Below are 23,184 nucleotides of genomic sequence, written 5' to 3' on the forward strand. Positions count from 1 at the left end.
GGAATCATGTTCTAACCAAATGGGACTATTGTCAAACTTACTCTATTCTTTCTTTGCCTTTTCTCATGCCATCCCACATGTCTGGACTTTACCTCCCTCAAATCTCCTTATGAAGTTCCCCCCTTCCTTCCTTAAAAGCCCAAATTGGGTGTGACCTTCTTAATGAAGTCCTGTCTCTTGCCCGTAACTAAAATAGCTCTCTTCTAGTTTGCTTGGGTCTTCTCTCTACCCACCTCTCAGTCTCATTTCTATCATAGATATTTGTATACATGGCTTCCCCCCAACTTAGATCTGTTATATTTCTTTGAGTACAAAACTGATGTTACTATCATTGTGACATTATCATTCCCCAATGACTGGCTCAGTACCTTCAATGTACATAGTAAGCACTTCATAAATATTTGTTGTAATATCCATGTCTTTTGTTTGCAGGGGGGAGCCAAACTCTGATTTCATCAGGATAAGCAACTCCCAGAGTGGACAATACTTCCACAAATGCACATTGGTATCATTCATAACTCTGAGTCTTAGAGGGTCACCTAGGGGCACTTTACAGGACATTGGTTATTGACTACAAGGCCTCTACACACCACATCAGGGTGGCTTTCTTCATGGGCTTTTTTTTTTTTTTACATATATATACTTTTCTTTAGTTGCTTAAATGTTCAAACTCAGAAATGGCTGGAAAAGTTTGCTGGAAAGCCTTGTAAGGGATAGTTGCCAAGCATTATGTGGTAATCTATGCCATCTGGTTTATTATATAAATGGCAAAGGCACTAAGGAAGATGGTGGGCAGGGAGAACAGGGTTGCTGGTGGTAGAGGAATAGGAGAGGACAGATGGGATTTTTACATAACAGAAACATCTGTCACCTCTTTGTCCTCCCCAGGACATTCTCCCGGAGTACCTCAAGAGGGAGAGGGATGCCTGGAAATGCTGAGGATCTGCTATGTGCTGCCCAGTCATTTCCTGGTAGCTCCTCTCCTGAGTCAGGGGGGATTATCTTGAGTGTGCATCATGGGTCTGATGCTTTCTATGAAGGGGGATTGGAACTCACCCACCAACCTGATTCTCTTCTCTCTCCCCCAATTTAAATCATTGGTCACAGACTAAGCTTGCTTTCATATTAGATATGCGTACTGGAAAGACAGCCCACCAAGGAGGAAAAGAGAGATGGGTAGTAGTGGCCCATTCCAAACCAGGGTGCTTCAAGAGAGCAGTAACTGGGCAGATTCCTCCAGTGTGCTGAGGAGCTGCTCTCCCTCTGGAGGCGAGGCTTGTCACCATGGTAACTGCTAACTTTGCTGGGAAAGAGTCACTACAATGGTCTGCATAAAGATCTGGCTGTGACCCTGGGAGGGGATGGTGAGGCCAGCTGAAGGATGAGGGAAATGAAGAGAAAAAGGAATCCTCTGGGACCAGCCCTGTGCTTCCTGGGAATCATTTCAAAAACCAGAATGACAATGGCCAAGACCTTTAAGGTCCTTTCAGCTCTAAGACCTGCAAACTACAAGAGAAAAAGGTCACTTTGGTTAGTATTGATCTTTGCTCTGATTATGCTCCAGGCCAGGCATGCTCGCTTTTTTCCCTTCTGCTTATTCAGTCTGCCCATTCTTCAAGGTCTGACTGGTCACCTGTTCCCCAGGCCTCTCTGATTTCTCCATCCTCCATGGATTTCCATCTTCAGCACTTAAAGTGCATTGCCCCTCTCTCCCTCCCTCCCTTCTTTATCCCTCAGTCCATTCTCTCTCTGTCTGTCTGCCTCTGTCCGTCTGTCTTTCCCCACACACAAACTACACCTCCTACATTTAATTAGATTCTATTCATATTATTTGCTATTGCTTCATAACATCATAGAGCTGGAAGGAACATTAAAGGTCTTCTAATTCAACCCCCTCATCTGACAGATAAAGAAGCCCCAAAATATAACCCGAAATTCATTCTGAGGCCCAGAGAGGGAAAATGATGTGGTCAGGTCGGTCACACAGGTTGGTCAAAGCTAGGTATTACTTAAACCATTCTTGATTTGCCAAATATAATCTACCTTATATCTTTAAAGGGTTCCAGGAAAAAGACACATTAGGTAAAATGACATTATAAGGGGTAGTTATCTCCTTCATTAGAAATTAGTCCAAGGTTATTATAGAAAGGTTTTACAATGTTACAGTTTGCTTATTACATATTGATTATAGGATCATTGATTTGGACTAGAATAGATGTTAGAGGTGTTCTAGCATAACTCTTTCTTTTTCATAGACAGAACAACTTGCCCAAGACCACCCAGGTAGTGAATTGGACTCACATCCTGCAGCATTGAAACTTAGGGATTCTGACTCCAAGTCCAGCCCCAAATGATAGTGAGATGTGATATTTGCTAATAGATTGTAAGCTCTTTGAAGGAAAAGAGTCATATCTTATACCCCTTCTACATTTGATATAGAGTCCAGAACAATACTATGCGCATTGTCACATTCACCAAATACTTCTTGCTTTTTTTTTTATAACAAACTTTAGGGAGTAGAGGGAAAATAATATAGAATTGAGATGGTATGGAGTTTAATGAAACAAATGGCTCTTTGCCCAAAATCTGCTTCCTCTTCCCCTCACTCCTCCACTGCAAGACTGCCAGGACTTCACATCTGTCCAGGGCAGATCAGGGAGGTCTGCTGTAGTCAAGACCAGTCACCAGAGGAAACAATTTACCACAGGCCACAGAGCCCAGAATGCTCATTTCTACTGCTGCAGTCATTTCTACTACACTGATTAATTAAATCAGTGCACAGTTGAGTTGAGCAGGCATTTTAGCATTTCCTGAAGATTAATTCCCAGAACTGTAGAGATGATCTTGCAACCCAGTTCTGAGGAAAACCAAATTCTTTGTAATGATTTGTGTAAATGAGAGAACCAACTTTGGAAGCTGGGATGTTGTCATCCTGTTATGCTCCGGACACATCAAACTTTTACCAGGTATGGTCAACTGAATTATCCAGGCCCAGATGACACAAGCCCATATGAAGCTTATGTCATCCTTCCACAGGCCCAGAGGTTCTGTTTGGCCTTGGACCTTGCCCCAACCACCAAAACAATGGTCTCAAACTTAGCAAGAAAGTCCTCACAGAGCTCCTGCTAATAGGAGACCCTAGTGGAGCCTAAGCCATACTACTCCATACTGAAAGTGAGGAAAGTGGCTTCAGGAAAAGGATACTTTTTTTTGTCAAAAGGGACTTCAGGAAAAGAATTTTTTTGTCAAAAATACTTTCTGATTTGCTGCAGTTATTTCACTGTGGTATTTCTAGGTTCTTTAGGCAGGGACAAATTGTCTCTGTCCTTGGATTTTTCTTATCCTATTTTAGCCAAAATCCTTCTTGTCTTCTTTTTCTTCTTCCTCTGCCCTTTCCCCACTCCATTAACTGGTACTTATTTCTTTGTGAGTTTGATAACTAAAAACCTGCTTCAGTTGAATGGATGGAAGAACCTGGGGAGAAGCCAAGAAGTGGTCAGCAAAGAATGAACTTCCCTGATATACTTCCAAGAAGATTGCCCTGCTGTGGGATCAGAATATAAAATCAGAATATTTGGAGACCTTTGCAGCCTACCTCTCTATTTATATAGCAACACTCACTTTGGCAAATTCATTCTCAAATCATAAAATTACAACAGAGTGGTCTGAGCTGAGGCCTTTTTTTTTCTCATTTCATTGAGAAATAAGATATTGAGCCAGCTTGAAAAATTGGCTCTCTCTGTATAGTTATATTACTTTCTAACTGCACATTAATGTAGGAAAAAGGAAAAGTATCTTATCTCTCTCTAAAAGTTGTTGTTATTCAGTATTTTTCAGTTGTGTCTGACTCTTCACTACCCCATTTGGGATTTTCTTGGCAAAGATACTGAAGTGGTTTGCCATTTCCTCCTCCAGTTCATTTTACAGATATGGAAACTGAGGCAAACAGAGTGAAGTGACTTGCCCAGGGTCACGCAGCTAGGATATGTCTGAGGCTGGATTTGAACTCATGAAGATGAGTCTTCCTCATGCCAGGCGCTCTATCCACTCTGCCACCTAGGTGTTCAATATAGAAAGGTATAGGATGTAGATATAGGTATATGTTCAAAAATAATTTTACGGCTAATCATTGTTCAAATAACTTTGCTTCTTCATAAAAGATGATGATTTTTGAACTTTAATTTATCAAGAATCCAAGCAGAGGCTGCATGGCCGCTTGGCAGGTTAGTTATATCAGGGGTTCTGTTTAAGTTTGGGTTGGCCAAGATGGCTGCTGACAACCCTTCCAACTCTCCAATTCTGTGATTCCAACCCTGTGGATGTTCCCTCCCGCGTGCAGATTGTAACTGTACCTCCACCTTAGCAGGTGGGTTTCTAGAGCTATAGTGGCCCCAGATATTGAATAGCTTGTATTGAGCCTTTCCAAACTTCTCTGGGCTGTCCCCAGGCATGTACATCCAAAGCCTGGTGTAGTGTCACCACGCCTGGGAAAGTTGCTTGATCCAACTAAGCCTGTTTCCTCCCCTATAAAATGGTGCTAATAATAGCAGCTAATTATCCAGAGTTACTGTCAAGCATAATGATGTATTTGTAAAGCACTTTGTAAACCTTAAGGTACTATAGAAATATGAGCTATTATTATTAGAATAAATGGTACAGGATCATCTCCACTGAAGGAGCACATTAGTAGAAGATGATTTTCAATTCCATGCACAAAAAAATGCAACACGTAATGAGCAATTTCCTGTGGAAAAAAAATTCTGAGCACAAATTTTATTCCATGTGTGACATGAATATTATTATTGTTGTTGTTCAGTCATTTTTCAGCTGTGTTTGATTCTTAGTGACCCCATCTGGGGTTTTCTTGGGAAAGATACTGGGGTGGTTTGCCATTTCCTTCTCCAGCTCATATTATAGATGAGGGTTAAGTGACTTGCCCAGGGTCACACAGCTAGTAATTGCCTGAGGCCAGATTTGACCTCAGGAATCTTCCTGGCTTCAGGCCTAACACTCTATCCAGTGTGCCACCTAGCTTCCCCCTGCATGTTATTACTTATACACACATCAATTAAAGTTTTACTGTGCTCAGAATTCTTTCTTTTTCTTTATGAAATTGGAAAAGTAGTGTAGTTGGGTGAGGCATGGGTTATAATACTGGACTGGGAATGTTTTTGCTCTGGCAGCTATATTCCAGTTGCCCATTTTCCTAATTTTGAAATGGTCCTTTACCACCCTCTCTCCTAGACCATTAGTTGATTACTATGTTAAAAAAAAGCTTTCTGGAGTTCTCAGAGATAAGGAAAACCAATCACTGGACATACTAAGTATAAGTACTAAGTACTAAGTACTAAGACTCCTAACCTTTGGCTATAAAGTTGTTTCCTTCAGTTTTACTTTTCTACTCCCATTTCATCATCATCTCCTGTGACTAATCAGCTTGCCTCCTTCCACCAATTACTCACTGCTCCCTACCCTTATGGTAGGGAGGCAGTGTGATAGAAGACCGAGACCAAACATAGGGCCCTCCACGTGCATGTCAGCTTGCAACACTCTGTAATGCAGCAGGAATCAGATTAAAATGTAATTTGGAAAATTTACCAAAATAAGTAAAATATAACAGAACAGAGATAATGTTATTATGTGGTTTTTTAAGGCAATATGCAGGAGGAGTTAGGTGGTGCAGTGGATAGAGTACTGGGCCTGGTGTCAGGAAGACCTGAGTTCAAATCCAGCCTCAGACACTTAGCTGTGTGACCCTAGGCAAGTCACTTAACCCTGCTTGCCTCAGTTTCCTCATCTGTAAAATGAGCTGGAGAAGGAAATGGCAAACAATTCTGGTGTCTTTGCCAAGAAAACCCATATGGGGTCACAAATAGTCAGGCATAACTGAATAACAAAAACAACAAAGTCAATATGCAGTCAACAGGGATCCTTATATAAATTTTAAGGGCCCCAAGTTTCTATTTGAACTTGTAAGGAATGAGGCACAGGACTTGGAGTCAAGATTGGAGTTCAAATCCTGCCCCAGACATTTGTTAACTGTGTGACCTGAAAAAATCACTTAACAGCTCTGTGCCTCAGTTTAATCACCTGTAAAATGAAAGGGGTTTGACCTCTGAGGTTGACCCCTTCTAGCTCTATGTCTTGGATCTCTAATGGTTTCTGGCCAGGCCATTTTCAACCTATGCTTTCCACTTTAGAGTTATCTTTTAATTACTCCATATGTGTCTTGTCTATACCTGTTTATGTACATGTTGGCTTCCTCTTTAGAATGTAAGTTCCTTGAGGACAGAGACTGGTTTTGCTTTTTCTTTAATCCCCAGAATTTAGCACATGGTAAAATGGTAAATGCTTAATTGATGCTCATTAATTCATTGAGAGGTAATGCTGTTGCCTTAATGTCTATATGCCTATCAGTCATTACCTTTATTTATGAGAGAGAGAGAGAGAGAGAGAGAGAGAGAGAGGAAGGAAGGGAGAGGGAGAGAGGGAGAGAGAAAGAGAGAGAAGGAGAGAAAAAGAGAGAGAGGGAGAGAGAGAGAGGGAGAGAGAGAGGGTGAGAGAGAGAGAAAGAGAGAGAGAGGAAGAGAGAGAGAGAAAGAGAGAGGAAGAGAGACAGAGAGAGGGAGAAAGGGAGAGAGAGAGAGAGAGAGAGAGAGAGAACAAACTTAAAATCCTCTTCCTGGTGTTTTTTAGCTAGATAAGAGCAGTTTCAAGATCGTCTTCAAACCCAAGTCCTTCACTTTGTGTCATGCTCTGAATACATGAAAATTATCTTTGTGTTTCATGTATATCGGAAGAGCATAGGTTTAAAGCTAGGAAGGACCTTTGAAATAGCTAATCCAAGCCTCTCATTTATAAGGATAAGGAAACTAAAGTTCAGAGAGGTTACATAATTCCCCCAAGGTCACACAGCAGTTGCACTTGGATTCAAGCCCAGGTATCCTGACTTCAAGCCTAATGTTCTTTCTACTGCACTATCTTGCCAGAAAAGGAAGCAAGGACTTCCCTTTCATTCCCTAGTACCCACATCTCATCCCCCACTACAACCTCCACCCCTCCCCCCCCCCCCCCCAAAAAAACTTCCAAAGAGGAAACAGGTACATCTGGTGGTGACTCCCATAGCTAAAGGCAAGAGTTCTGGCAGGGCAGAGAGGAACAGGATCAGGCACCCTTGGAAGAGAAAGACAAAGGGACCAGAACTGGGGAGCCAAATAGGGAGCCAGGGATTCTTGTGGAAGGCTGGGGTTGGAGGGCATGAAGAGCAGTTATTGAAAGTAGCAAGGTTGGATTTTAAATCAGAAGACCTAGGTTCCAGTTCTGGCTCTACGTGACCCTGGGCAAATTACTGAACCTCTCCGGATCTCTCTCTTCTCACAAAATGAGAGGCCTGTACTAGAAGATTTGCAAGCTGCCTTCTAGCTCTAACCTCTGATTCTATGATAACAATAACTAACATTTATATGGGGCTTTAAGATTTGCAAAGAGTTTTACATGTGTTAACTCATTTAATCCTCACAACAATCCTATGAGTAGATGCTATTATTCATACTTTATATATGAAGAAACTGAGGCACAGAATATTTAAGTGATTTTCCCAGCATCACACAGCTAGAGAGTGTCTGAGGTTGGATTTGAACTCAGTTCTTCCTGATGCAAGTCCTATGTCATTGTAATAGCTATCATGGTGTGATTGGCTGGGGAAGAGGGTGAAAGGAAGAGAAGGAGAGTGGGGAGGGGGAAGAGACAGAGACTCAGAGGCAGGAGAGGAAGAGCATAAGGAGGGTCCTGGAAACAATCAGAAAGAAGTGGGTGAGAGACAGAAAATGTGGACTAGGGAAGGGGACAAGGGGCAAAGGGAAGGGGTGCCTGGTATACTCAAGGGGTGGAATATTCCTTAGTAACCTTTGTAAGGGAAGTCGCTCTGCTGGGCATTTAAATAGAAGTCAGGAGCTGCCTCTAATTCTTGCCCTAACAGATTTTCCTGTGTCATCTCTTCTTTCTCCAATTCAACATTCATATCTCTATCAAATATAATTTCATGGGGCAGCTAGGTGGTGCAGTGGATAGAGCACCGGCTCTGAAATCAGGTGGACCTGAGTTCAAATCTGGCCTCAGACCAAACACTTGACACTTACTAGCTGTGTGACCCTGGGCAAGTCACTTATCCCCAATTGCCTAAAATAATAATAATAATAATGATAATTTCATAGTAAATGGAAAATAGTTTGATCATGTCACCCCCCCCAAAAAAAAAACAACAACACATTAGTGGCTCCCTGTTACCTCTGGAATAAGTCTGGCATTCAAGGCCCTCTGCAATCTGGCTCCAACCTACCTTTCCAGTCTTATTTCAGTGAATTTACCATTGTGCAGCCAGCTACACTAGATAGTGCACACTTCCTAGATCTCATTCTGTTTTGTCCCACCTCCATATTTTTGTGCATGCCATCCCCCCTTCTCAGAATGTACTTCTCTACACCACCTTTGGCTCTACTGATAGACACACTTTTCCTTCAAGGCTCCACTCAGGTGCCACCTTCTCCATGAAGCTATCCTCAGGTAAAAATAATCCTTCACTCTTGGGACTCTCTGAAGCCACTATTATTATTATCCTCCTTCCAGATTGCAAGCTGTTTAACGGCTAAAATTCTGGGAGTTTTCCCCCCTTTGGCATCCCCAGCATCTAGCATAGTACCTTGCACATAGGAGGTATTTAATAAATGTTTGTTGAGTTGAGTTATATTAATTACTTTAGGGGAGAGCAAAATCAATGTGATTTTACTGCTGATCAGTCATTTTCAAGGTATTGGGTAGCACCTGTTATTAGATTTAATACCCTATTAGGGAAATCAGGAAATAGAATATTTAAACCATCTCTTGTTTCTTACCATGTAACTCCATGTTGCTAATTTAATAAAGAAAACAAGACACAGTCCTCCCTTAAATGACTATCCTGATCATGATTCTTTGGGCAGCAAGGATCACCAAAAGGAGGCATACCCTGAAATTAGTATCATTAATATAATTTTATTTGGGAAATATGTGTTATGTAACCATCTTTAGGTTACAATATTAAATGACATTTTGAAGACCTTGTAACATGGTAAGTAGAAAGCTTGCCTCAGTCTACCTGGGTTCATGCCTCACCTCCTGACACATACTGTGTGTAGCCCTGGGAAAGTCACTTAATATTTCAGTACCTCAGGTTCCTCTCCAAGTCAGATTTCAGGGTGGAGAACATCAGCCTCTAACTTTCTGCTTGGTAAAAGTTTCTTCACCAGGAATCATCTTATACCAATGAAACCATATGCCTTGCCTCATCCCCCACACCCCCACCCCTAAAATTTCCCAAAGCTGACATTTATATTATGCTTTAAGGTTTGAAAAGCATTCTACATACGTCATCCTATTTACTGCTGAGAGTGATCCTGTGAGGTAAATGCTATTATTATCCCTATTTTACAGGTGCAGAAACCAAGGCATGGGTAAGTTACAAAATATCTGAGGTGGGATTTGAACCCAGGCTCTCTTGATTCCAACTCCTGGGTTGCATCTATTATGCCTCATTGTGTCTCTGCTGAGAAAACAAGGTTTAGGGTTTGTTTGGGTTTTTATTTTTTTCTTTCAGATTTCTTCAAAAGTTTCAGTAACCGCCTTTTCCCTACTAACTAGTGTCAGTGCGTACGTGTGTCCGCCCGTGTTTTTACACATGCGCCCTGGCCTCTTTTATATGAAAATTCCAAATTTAAATACCGAAGCAAGTATTGTGTACTTTGCGTCCCACCTAGAATCTGTCAGTTTGCATCCCTTTCCCTTTCCCTTAGATGGGTTAAATCCTCCACCCAACCGATGAGTCACTCAAACGATGCTTTTCCTAGCTGCGTTGCCCCGGGAGAGGTCTACACTAGTCGCTGTCTCCTAATCTTGTCCTGTGCTAACAATCCGGTGACCAAATTCAGGGGCCCCATCCTCCCGCTTCCCCACCCACCCCCTCCCGCAGCAAAGCATTGAAACAGCTGATTGCTGACTCAGAAAGGGTGGAGGAGGAGGGAGGGAGGGCGAAAAAACCCCCAGCGAATCTCATTGCAGCTCTCTGCTGCATCCCTATCCCACAATGCCTTGCCCTCTTTGCTGCAGTCTTTTCAATACAAGCTGAGTGAGAAAAAGATGTACTCAATAAAGATTGATTGGACTGAATCCTGAAGGGGGTCTCCCACTTGTTAATGCCCCAGAAAAAAAAATTCATGACGACTTCACTGGGGCTCCTCTTGTTTCCTCCATTTTTCTTTTCATCTGTCCTCTTCATGGATTGGAGCATCACTACATGTAGAGTCCAAGCTAGGCTCTATCGCTAAGCATGGCTGTGCTGCATGGTAGGGCATTTTAAGCAGTGCTTCCAAACTTGAGACATTTTCAGGAATATGCTTTGTTCCTTTGGATTACTGCGGAGCTTACTGCAGCCACAGCCCTTGGGAGGACTTAATACTTTACTTCGTTGATTAATCTATTTATCTACAGAGATGGGTAGGTCTCAAATATTCAGATTTGCTCAATATTATGCCAGGTGGATATCTGATCTCTCCTCCTATTCTATTCAGGCTCTTTTTTTTCTTCCCTCTCTCTCTCTCATGGTGATGCTGCATGCTCAGTAACTATAGGAAAGAGAGAGAGAGAGAGAGAGAGAGAGAGAGAGAGAGAGAGAGAGAGAGAGAGAGAGACTTTATGTTTAAACAAAGGCACCAGATTAACAAGAGTGGGGAGAAAAGTCGTGCAAGATTGTGCTTATCAAGCCTCTAATGTGAGTTCCTAGAATTTTATTATTGTTATTCTGTATTATGTATGTGTGTGTGTTTAATCTTGATTTGTTTTGAGCTACTGGGAGGGATCCTTTTGATTATTTTTCTGTTTGGGGGCATAGAGAAAGGGATAAAACCTTTCATCTGCTAAATTCCACCCTAGCTTTCCAAGGGTGAAAGGAAATATTTAAAGTAACCCATCCCCCACCCCATCTCCTTTCTTAAGAGAACCCCTGGCCTGAGTTCCACTGCTCTCGGTTACCATTAGAAACCCATTCATTCATATGATGTATGACTTGACCCCCTTGAATCTGAAATGTCATTGATGAGTAGCAAAATAATATGCTGCAGATGATTTGGGGGTTTGGGTTTTCTTTTTCTTAATGATTCTCTCAGCCATGAAGTAGTGCCTCACATCTGGGTGGAGTTCTGTAGCATCATTGCATGGGGAAAGAATCTCTGGGCTGGGTATTGCATCCTGAAACATCACGCTGAATTCCTTACACTAATGGGATTCTGGAGTTTTTGTTCCTTTTGTATGTGCATTTTAATTATTATTAGTTTGGGAGGAGAAGGGCAAAGACAAACGGTTGTGGTTGTTCTTTAAATGAAGTAAATGCAATAAATGTGTTCTAGACCTTTCCTGCAGGAAAGATTCCCGTTTCCCAAAGAAGAAAGAAAGGAAAAGGGTAAAAGACTATTTTGGTGCCCAGGCTTTAAGTGACAGGTGTAGGCTCAAGCCAGGGTATTTTTAAAATTTTTTTTTACCCTTTGGTTTCGTTGCATAGATCAGGTTTCTGCAATTCTATTGCTCATGAATAAATTGTAGCCCTTTTTTTTTATCCTAAAGAGAATATGTAAGAGCATCCAGAGGAGCCCAGATTAATTTTCTGGACTTTTTTTCATGACATACAGGCTTTTTGTGACTCTGCCCAGTAAATTTAAGAGTTCTCTAAATCTGAACCTTTTTCCCCCATGACTTTCATTAATTTCAGCACAGATTCTTTGAGAGTTGTGTGTCTAACCAACTGTGATGTTAAATAATGCATGCCCCTCCCTAGCACACAATGAGAAGTTTGTGTGTGTGGTATGAGAGAGCAGCTTTCTTTCCCAATGAAACGAAAGGCCAAAGGCTTCTGTCCAATTTTCTCCTAGAAGATACAAATGACTATTTAGTTTGGAGGTTTAAAACTGGGTTTAAACCACACTAAAGTCTTTCCTCATTCAAGGAGTTTTTCCTTCTAAAAAATTGTAAAGAAATGGGTTTCCAGTCAGTGCTTGAGTTTGCACAGGCCTGCTTATTTTTATGTTGGTCTGCACCTTTTTAAAAATAAGAGCAAAACCTATCCACCTGTTTCCAATTAAAGTTATAATCCTGTAGTAAAGATTTGACTTACACAGTGGCAAAAACCTGTTGGATTTTGTTGTCCAACAGATAAAAATAAAAATATTCAATCTTTATCATTTTGAGGAAAAAGTATCCTTCACTTTCATTCCTTTAGTTTTTTTCCTCAAACCAATGTCTGACACTTAAAACTACCATATTTAACCGTGAACATATCATATTATTTTGACCTGCACCTATAAAATTTGTTGAAGATACTTTTGCTTAAAATTATTAATTTCACCAACTACTTTCTTTTTAAAAAGTGGCAGATTAAATTGATTTTTCTATATTTGTGGTAAATTGCAAGCAAATGACCCGTTAGTTGCTTTATGTTTTTAATTCTGATGTTGAATCCTGTATTCTGTTGTAAGTTGCTTTCTATTCACAGTGCAGTTTCAATATGCCCTAGAAAAAAAGATGTCTGCCATTCCACTATCTGAATTTGATTAGATTTGACTTAGAATTTGGATTTTGCCCCCTAGAATTTGGATTTTTAAGTTAGAGCAAAAATTAAGTAGCTGATGGGTCTAAGTTGATAGTTAGAATGGTTTGTCATTGAAGGGACTCTCCATGGTTTCTTTCTTTATGGCCAGAAAAAAGAAATCATCTTTCTCCTTCTTTTAATCTCCCATTCTGTTCTTTCTACCTTTCCCCTCTGCTTTCTTTCCATTAAACACATTTCTTACTTTCCTCCAAAACTTGTTATTTTAATAGCACAAGCCTAATTAACTTCCAAAACAGATTTCAAATGATTAAGACAAAATATTTTCTCCATGGCGTAGCTGCCGTTGAAGCTCTGTGCCTTGTGCAATTCCAAATCAAGAATGGTAATCCCCTTTTGCTATAGACAATAACAGTCTAGTGCTAAGCAATCTGTTTCACTGTGACCCTTTCTGCCTTTGATAGTCCCATGATGCTCTGTTTCTCTGTGTCCTTCCCAATCGCTTTAGGATAGCAAGGGGAGGAGAAGTGGCAATGTGATTGATAAGGGGGCAGAAGACCCCACTTGTCTTTATTGCCCCATGGTACTGGACTACATTTAAACTGGCCTGCTTGCTCAAACGCTGTCCATCATAGAGACCCAGACTTAGGAGGTGAAAAGAAACTGAAGGTAATAATTCACTTCAGAAATCTGAAGGTTATTGTGATACTGTCCAGCTGTTCCTCAGCTTTACAGAGGTCAGAATTGGAAGAAACAAGCATATGTAGCTGAAAAAAAAGTGTATGTTTGGGGCTAAGAGAGAACTTCTTCCTTCTAACAGCAAAGCTATCAGGGAAGTTCTGAGATCTCTGTCCCTGAAAACAGGATAGCTCTTCAATGGTTTGTAAAGCAATTTCCTAGCACTTAGAACAGTGCCAGGGACATAGTAGGTGTTTAATAAAAATTTATTGATTGCTTATAACAAACTAGTAAGAAAGTAGATAATAATCTATCTCCTCCCCCCTCCATTTTACATGAGGAAACAAAAGCTCAGAGAGTTAAGTGACTTCCCATAGTCTTCTAAGTGGCAGAATGAGATAGATCCCTGCCAGATTCTGTAGGGTTCCTTTCATCTCTAAGTACTATAACCCATGCTCCTCTTTCCACTATACTTCCTCTCCAATGGAAATTTTTGGATGGCTTCTGTATAGTCTCTCCTATAGAACAAGATTGGCCAACCTATTGACCTATTTTCCAGTTTCAGTATTCTATGATTTCCTATATTTTATATACAGGCAGCCTATGGTATGGATAGATGTAACATCTGACCTAATAATTTACAGATTAGCCCATCTGAAATAAGTTTTATTTAGCTGAAGTCAGTATAAATGGGCTGCTTTATTTTTCTTTTCTCTTTGATTTGCCCTTTCTTTCTTACTTTCAGCCCTCATTCATAATGGAAATTAACTGCCTGTGAGTGATAATACACATCCACACGTCTTCTCTATAACTCCTTGTTTTGCAATCATGCTTGTTTAAGCCTGTGCCATTACTGATTAGGCGAATTTCTCCCTCCCTTCCCTCCCCCATACACCACTAGAATTCCAAAATTCTTAATTCACCATATTCCCTGCTTTTGTCATTAGCCCAATAATAACAGATCATACATTATTACCATGGAGATATAAATCTTAAATGGCAGCAGAAAAACCAAATCCAATAGCCTAGGGATTCTGTGTAATCCACAGTTTGCTGCCTCTAACCCGTGAGCCGTATGAAATATGTTGATTTCCCAAAGGAATCCAAACCTTAGAAAACATGTACTTAAGACTTTGTTTTCATTTTCTCCATTCCAACCAGGGCCTACTTCATTGCTTCTCCTCAGTCCCACAGAATTGTGGGTTATATGTGGGGGCAGTTGGGAGTGGAATGGGTCAGGAAGAGTGCCAGAGATGCTATGTGATAAAAAAAAAATGCTTGGAAGGATTTGTGTTTTTCCCAAGGTTATGTTTAGTACATAATTTCTCTGTGAAGAATTTGGTTTAGAATTGCAGACACAAGAGAAAAGAGCTTCTGCTTTTTTTATTGGCACCTTTTTTTTGTTCCATTTAATGATCTCTCTGATACTTTTCTTTTAAAAAAAAAAGTCTTACACCTTTTGGGGACATGTTTAAATGTATTTATTAGCATTGGTGTTAAACATCAGGCTAATGTTGAACATTACCTGGTTTTAAGTTTCATGAAGAAAATAAGGCCTTGTCTTAATTATCTCTGCATGCCCACAAGTGCCTAGCTAGTATTTGCACAGTTGATATGAGTACTTTGAATAGTGATGGCAATGAATGAATGAATGAATGAATGAACAGTGTTACCTGGAGAAGCAGGTAAATGTTTGATGCCAAAGAAAAAACAAATTACAGAATTTGGTACAGTGTTCCATCATACAAAAAATTGTAGCAAAAACCTCCTTTCCCCTCCCACCATGGCAGATTCTTTCCCCCAATTTAACACTAGAGTGCATTAAGCAGTTCTATGTATGTGTATAGCAATCCTGCAATTAGAGCACGATGCTGTAATAATGCTATATTTGTTTTCCATTGACAATGAACATTAATCTCTCCTCTACATGTGATATATGATCTTAACCTCCCATAATTGGTATATTTGACATTAGTCTAATCTAGTATCAGCCTGATGTTAAATATTTACCATAGTATTTATCTTTCCTTTTTTTCAGTGGTGGGGAGGAAGTTCTGTTTCATTGATCCCTTCAATTTCCCTTCTTACTGACAGGTCCTACCAGTGACAAGTTTCCTATGAGAGTATAACAAAGACAAAGCTTGTCACACCCATGGTTTTAACTTGCCTCCTCCATCAACTGCAGTTTTGCTCTTTTTGCATCTCTGGCAGAGCAGCGTTACTACCATTTCATTTTATTTTCCCAGCCATCTCTTATTTTTGCTGACAATGTGAAAGGAAAGAGAATCTGAGATTTCAAAAACCTAGAGAGTAAGGAGACCAACCCGGTATCATGTACTTAATGCCTATTTTAAAAATTCATTGAATCTTGAAAATAATGAGAGCATCCAACCCTTGACTCATCGAATATTAGGGCTGGATGAAAACTTAATATCATCTCATCTGACCTCTCTCATGTTACAGGTGAGGAACTGGGGCCCAGAGAGGTGAACTGATTTACTCCAGGTCACACAGCTAGTTTCTGGCAGACCTAGGAGTGAAATCTGTGTCACCTTACTCCTACCGCAAGTGTATCTATCTCCACTACAAACCACATTGTATGGAAATGGCTACACATTCTTTTGCTTAATTTAATGCCAAGTGACATTTTTACTTTGAAAAGAAGGGGGCTTTTGTATCTAGTGCTTCTTACCATGTTCTACTATATACTTCTTTGTTGGAAATGAGACTCAAAATCAAAATAAATTAATTTTAAAAAAAAGGAAATGAGACTCGTTTGAAAAATAGTGAAGGACAGGAAAGGTGCCACAAGACCAAAACGAGGCAAATGTCCCAGGGTTCAAAAAGAGGAAGAAGGCAGAATTTGCAAATTATGGGTCAGTGAACTTGACTTCAATTCCCTACAGAATTCTAGGAAGCATTAAAAAACATGGTTTATTGGGAAGATATATGTGAAACGTTGCAGAGTAAAGTAAATAGAGAAGCAACCAGGAAAACAGTATGTACAATTACTGCGACAATGAAAAAGGGGGAGAGGGACGGTGAGAGACACACAGAGAAATAGAGAGATAGAGATGAGAGACATGAGAAAGGAGAGAATGAACACATTGTGAAAATATGATGGCCAGGTTTGGAGGGGGGAAAAAAATGAGTAAATGTACCTCCCTCCTTTTGTTGAAGAGGTGAGGAGGGGTCTGTGGTTGTGGAATGTTGTACATGCTCTAACATGTGGATGATGTGTTGGCTGGTTTCACTGAGCTTGGAAGAAAATCTTTGTTACAAGGGAAGGCTCACTGACCAGGAAGGAGTATATACAGAAATTAAAGTGACATTAAAAAAAACAAAAAAATTTTAAAAGAAATAGTTTATAAGCTTTTGAAAAGGAGAGTGATGATCACTAATGAGTTTATTAAAACAAGTCATACAACCTTAGAATTATGGAATGTTGAGAACTACATGAGACCTTGGAGGTCAAGTCTAATCCAATCTTTTTATAAATGAGGAAACTGAGGTCCAGATTGGTTTTTACTTTCCCATGGACACATGTAGTTAATAGGTTGATGAACCAGGACCTGAACCAGGTCTTCAGACTCCAAATCCCATTCTCTTTCCTTTACACAATTATGGGTGTCAAACCATTTGTCCCTATTTGACAGGTTTATGAAACCAGTTGATCAGGGGAATGTCAGGGACATAGTGTCCCTGGATTTCTCTGAGGCATTTGACATTCATGATATCCTTTTGGACAAGATACGGAGTTGTGGGTTTGATGATAGCACAATTAAGTGGATTTGGAACTGGTTGAAAGCTTGAACAAATCCAAACTGTGATGAATGGGATGGCTATTCACCGGGAAATAGGTCTTTAATAAAGAGCTACATTTCTCTTTTATTTACTCTGTTGTTAGTGATGACTTGAGCAAAGGTATAGATTTGCTTATTTTGAGCAAAGGTATGGATTTAATACTTCTTACATTCATGGATGGCATAAAGTTGGGAGGGATACACTAAATGACAGAAACCAGATTCAAAAAAAAAATCTTAATAAGCAGAAACTTTGAACCAAATTTAATCAGATGAAATTTAATAGGGTCAAATGCAAAGTGCTGTACTTATTCAAAAAAGCCAACTGTACAAGTTCCAAATGGGGGAAATATGGCAGACAATAAACAATTCATGTTAGTTTTCATGACTTGCACAATCGTTGTGAGTTAAAAGTATAATGTGACAGCAAATAAAAAAGTTAATGCAACCTTATGCTATATTATTAGAAGCACTGTGTCCATAATGGGACTGCTGAACTTTTCCTTGATCAAATCACTTCTGGAGTATTGTGTTCTCAGCACCACATTTTCTGAAGGACATTGACAAAGTTGAGATCATACAGAGAAGGATGATGATACCCTTGGGGACAAGATAGAGATATGCACATTAAATGACCATACATACATTTTGTGAGTTTGGCTTAGATCTAGAGAGTGAGGATTTGATGAATAGATGTGAATTTAAAGGGAGATCTTTAATAGAGGCTCCATTTATCATTGTGCTTTGGTCAGACTTTATCAGTGGTCTGGTGTGACATCCAAGGTGCCATACTTTAGGAAGAGCATTGAAAACCTTCAAGGCTAAAGAATGGTGAGGAAACTTGAAACAATTCCATATAGGGTCATTTGAAGGAATTGAGGTTGCTTAATTTGGGGAAATGAAGACTCAGAGACATCATAGCTGTCACCAGCTGTTTGAAAGGGTATCTTATGGAAGAGGGATTAGGCTTCTTTGGTATATCTCCATAGGTGAGAACTAGCCATTGGAAGTTTCAGAGGCAGATTTCAATTGAATAAACATTTATTAGGCACCTACTAAGTACAAGGCATTATTGATAGACATGAAGGACAAAAATAAAAACAAAACAGTCTCTGCCCTCTCAAAGACTATGGTATTTTACATGATGAATAGCTAGATACCCTCATGGAAAGAATAATGGTACTGAAATTGGGGGTTTTGTGTAAAGGAAAAGGTGTAAAATTAAGGAAGAACACTATTTCAAAGTTCTTTGGATTTAATCATTTCTGTATCTTGATGCCCAGACCTTTTCCTTAAGGATCGCCACTGGTTAAGCTCTCTGGCCACCCTCCCCTTTTTGTTTTGGAGTGAATTCATAGCATCAAAGGATTTTCGATTTAGAGCAGGAAGGGGACCTCTGAGGCCATTTAATCTAGTCTTCCCATTTTCCAGATGAGGAAAATGAGGCCCAAGGAGGTTGAGTGAAAGTAACAGGAATAATAATTATCTGAAGTGGGTTTTGAACCTAGGTCTTCAAACTCTAGAGTTAGTTTTCTTTCATTTGAAATCAGCAGGATTTTATAGGTCTAGATTCTACCCTTCTCATTCTCTGCTCACCCCTTTCTTTGTATCTCCTTAGCACAGTGCCTGGCTAATAGTAGGTGCTTAATAAATGTGTATTGACTGGCTATCACTGCAAGTACTTGCTTCCCCAGCTTCTACTTCCTCTTTAAGGTTTTTAGGGTTGAGATTACCCGAGTCATGTTCAGAAAATTGATAAGATTTCAGGGGGAAGAAGATTCAGGGCCTCTACATCCCCCCTCCCCTGCCCTTGCCCCCACCATAATGTACAATGCAACCTGACGTCCACTGTGAGAACTTCATTCTCACAGCTTCAGGCTTTGATCCTCGTTTAAAATGCAAATTGCTCTTGCAGAAAGTGACATTTCAAACTATCATCTGTCATTTAAACGCTGCTATAAATGAATTTCATATCTTTTCTTGGGGGCTGATTTGAGAAAGAGAAAATGTTTGGAAGTAGAGACTAAGGGAGAGGAGGGAGAACTTGGAAGCTCTCTTCCAGCTCTAAATCCTGTTACTGAACTGAATTACTGCAGAAGGTATACACACATTCTCAGGTGCCCCCACAAAACAGTAATTTGCAATTATTTCAAAGATGACATATGGACAACATTTTCCCATTCAATTCTGCAAACATTTACCAGGCTCTTAATATGAGCCAAGCATGAGGGAACGGAAGGTAAGGAAATATAATGTATTTAAGTGCTTAAGAGAGCTTCGTAAAATCAAATTATTTTGAAAACAAATAAAATAACCAGCAACAGAGTACACCCTCTCTGTGCCCTGCAGCAACAGGCTTCCTGTTTTATGAGGTTTGGATATAGTTTAGCAATTCTGATGTCTCATCAGTCTCCTTAATAAGATTCTACTGGTATCAGTAACGTTATGTTCAAAATGACTCATCACCAGGAGCTTGGCCACCGAGTGATAAATCTTTTTGGCAGGTAGATGGTGCAGTGGATAGAGCACTAATCCTGGAGTCAGGAAGACCAGAGTTCAAATCCATCCTCACATACTTACTAGCAGTATTTCCTTGGGCAAGTTATTACCCTCTCTAACTCAATATCTGTATCTGTAAAATGGAGATAATAATAGTACCTAATTCCCATGGTTGTTGAGAGGATCAAATGAAATAATATTTGTAAAGCACTTAGCATAGTGCCTGGTACATAGTAAGGGCTTAATAAATGCTTGTTTTCATTCTTTCTTTTGGTAGAGGCAGATGGTAACAGTAGAAAAAGTACTAGAATTGGAATCAAAGGGTATGGATTCAAATTCTTGTGACTTTGGACAAGTCACCTCTCTGGGCTTCAGTTCCGGATCTGTAAAATGGGAGGGGAGGTGGTTGGACTTGAAGACCTCTAAGGTTTCTTCCAACTGGAGAACCACAATTCCACCATCCATCCTGAACAATTAAGATCGACACTGATGAATATATGCCTAAAATGAACATGGCTCTGATGCTTCCAAGTGACTGAAAAAATGCTGTTCTTTGTTTCATCTGTGTCAGCAGCATCGTGCAGGGTAAGAGGAATCAGGATCCGTATGCCAATGGTCTAGGATGGCCAGTGAAGGCTCTAACATCCCCAGTCCTGTGGTGCGGCAGATTGACAAGCAGTTTCTGATTTGCAGCATATGCCTGGAACGTTACAAGAACCCCAAGGTACTTCCCTGTCTGCACACTTTCTGTGAGAGGTAAGCAAGCATCCTGGGTGTGTGGTGATGGAGGCAGCGGCCAGAGTGTCCTTCCTTAACCTACAGCAGCCCATGTACTTTCCCAGAATTCTACAGTTACCCCATGAGACAATGAGCCTTTTGTTCTCTTGTTAAGACATCTAGTCACATAATCATAAGTTGCCAATTATTTGCTTTATTCAAACAACTGCAATTAAGAAACTCCAAACCAAACATTCACCAATTTATTTTGACAAGGGGGGGGAGGCGAGACGCTCATCATTTTAGTCATCTTTGAAAATTTGTATTCCACTTTTATCTTTGTTCTCTTTGAAAGTGCTTTTGCTAACCACTGTTGCCATGTGGGGAGTTCTTAGTGAGGATCAATTAAAAACCTGTCACTTCCTCCCACAGGCCAATCTATGGATTTGTAAAAGGCTCAAGGTCAAAAGGGCAGACCTTTATTCTTGCAGATACTTCAGAAGATAATTTTTCAGTCTTTAGCACTTGTACACTGAGATTCTATTTTTGTGTGGTATATTTGAACACCAAAACCTGTTTGTGAATTCCCTAAATATGAAATTTATGTGGAAACTTGTTTTCTGATCTCTATATAGAATGCTTCAGGGCACTCTAGCTCTTTCCACCCACCTCCTTTGTAGATATCCTGCCTACGCTCCTGCCACATGGCAAGGGTCCACTCCAAATGGAAAGATTCCTCTGAATCACTTTGTCCATTCTGAAGAATAAGAAAATCTCTCTCTCTCTTTTGTTAATTTTGCCATATTATTAATGCAACACAAAACTTTTCTATTAGTGAGCATTTATAACTATCAAACAAGCCTTCTTTTTGATCATGGATAGCAGTTAGGTATTCATCCAGTATGGTGGGATTGTTTTTTTCTCTTTAAAAATTTATCTAACTAGCGTAAAACTACATTTTCTATGGTAATTTGAATACACATAATTTGCAAATGTTTTATTTCCCACTGTACAGAGATAAATGGGTTTTTAGTAAATTAGGGCCTGTCAAAGTTATCCATTCCATCAAAAGATTTAGTTTACATTGGCCTTTGCCTGAGTGAAATGTTCTGATAATTGGTTTATTTTGGAAGGCTTAAAGTGCCAAGGGATGGTCAGGGAATTTTCTGTTATTGTTATTCTGGTCTGTGGTATTGCCATAGTGTGTTATGAAATATAACTTTGCTTTGTAGCCTCTTACAATGAAGTTAGATTAATAGGATGCCATCTGTTCCAACCCCCTTACTTGATAGAAGTGGACACCAACTTACCCAAGGTCACAAAGCTAGTAGGAATCTTTGTTGAGATTTGAAGTCAGGTTTTCTGCCTTCAAAGCCAGTGTTCTCTCCATTGTACCCCACTGAACCCCCAACTCCACTGACAGTCATTTCCATGTCTACACATGGGTCTGGTAGAAAAACTCTGTCCTGAGAGAGTCTTTCCACAAAGCACACATGGAAAACTAGTTTTGTAATTTACAACTGCTATCTAAATAGGCTCACAGTATTTGGGATGTGTGTCAGAACTCCCCAGAACCCTGTGCTCAAATGTGGCCTCCCTACGACTGCCCTCCTTGGCTGTTTGCATTCTGCTGTCTCCCAGCTGGGTTGTAGGATGCTTCAGGATATCCTTAGTTCTTGCTTCTGCCTCCTCTATTTGTAAGTGCCCTGCCTTAGCTTCTGCTGCTTGGGAAAGTCCCACTCTAAGTAAACCAGTGAACTTGAAGTATGAATCCCTAGAATACAAGCTCATTGAAGACAGGGACTGTTTTTTCTCTTTGTATCTTGGTGCCTGGTGCCTAGGAAGTGCTTGATAAATGTTTGATGAATTGACTTTTTTTTTCAAATTTTTTATTTATTTAAATTTTAATTTATGAAATAAAGCAAATATTTCCATAACATAGAATAATAATAATAAGATGATTGCACATGAAACTGCAAATCTATTCTGTACACTTGTTATTGCGTTTAAATATATAATAGTTATCATGTAAATTTCTTTTCTCCCCTTTTTTCTTCCATATGCAAACTGTTTTCTTAAGCAAACTGATTTATTTTAAAAATTGAAGTCAATTTTATTTATTTAAAAATTAAAAAGTCATGGCTTTACTTGTTTGGGAGGGACATTATGTTCTGTAAAGAATTCAGAGTAGGGGGCAGCTAGGTGGTACAGTGGATAGAGATACAGTCTTGGAGTCAGGAGGACCTGAGTTCAAATCCAGCCTCAGACACATAACACTCACTAACTGTGACTCTGGGCAAGTCACTTAACTCCAATTGCCTCACCAAAAAAAAAAAAAAAGAATTCAGAGTAGGGGGGCAGATTGCTGCTTAGGTAATCATCTCTTCTGTTTCCCATTTCAAGTTCTTTGAAAGTGGAACTTGGCTGTTCTTTGAAGTGGAACTTAGGCTTGATCTTACCCATATCACTTGTAGAAGGTTGTGTTGGTGACATATGGGAAAAAGAACCAATCCTCCTCTTAAACTGTAAATTATATTGTCCAACTACTGACCAATTACCCCATTGCCTTATTCTCCCCTCCTGTCTACTTTGTGTGAAGCAATGTGTTAGGCATTGTGGAGGGGTGTAAAAGAAGTGTAATTAATTCAAGTCAACAAGCACTTATTAAGTGTACCAAGTGTACCAAGTGTAGTCCTGTATGTTGAAGATCCAAAACAATAAAATGAAAACAGTCTTTGCCATCAAGGGGTTTACATTCTACTTGGGGGACAGCGTATTTAACATACTTCTTGCCATTGAGGATTTTCCTCTTTTGCCTGATCAACCAAAGTGCTGCTAAAAACTCTAAATTATGAGGTA

General features: G+C 39.9%; 1 protein-coding gene across 5 annotated transcripts in view; it reads left to right on the forward strand.

The window, feature by feature from the left end:
- Positions 1 to 23,184, forward strand: part of TRIM2 (tripartite motif containing 2) — a 139,676-nt gene that overhangs the window by 54,204 nt on the left and 62,288 nt on the right. For 2 of the 5 annotated variants that reach the window (XM_027866886.1, XM_027866887.1), the window contains exon 2: positions 20,183 to 20,364. In XM_027866886.1, the coding sequence (XP_027722687.1) occupies positions 20,231 to 20,364 (134 nt within the window). In that variant the 5' untranslated portion in view covers positions 20,183 to 20,230. Of the gene's footprint in view, positions 1 to 466; positions 506 to 10,167; positions 10,528 to 10,783; positions 10,802 to 20,182; positions 20,365 to 23,184 lie in introns of those variants that run through there. The other 3 variants (XM_027866889.1, XM_027866888.1, XM_027866890.1) reach the window with 3 other exon arrangements.

Source organism: Vombatus ursinus, unplaced genomic scaffold (assembly GCF_900497805.2).
Source record: "Vombatus ursinus unplaced genomic scaffold, bare-nosed wombat genome assembly UNPS02014784.1, whole genome shotgun sequence".
In the NCBI taxonomy this organism is placed as follows: Eukaryota; Metazoa; Chordata; class Mammalia; order Diprotodontia; family Vombatidae; genus Vombatus; species Vombatus ursinus.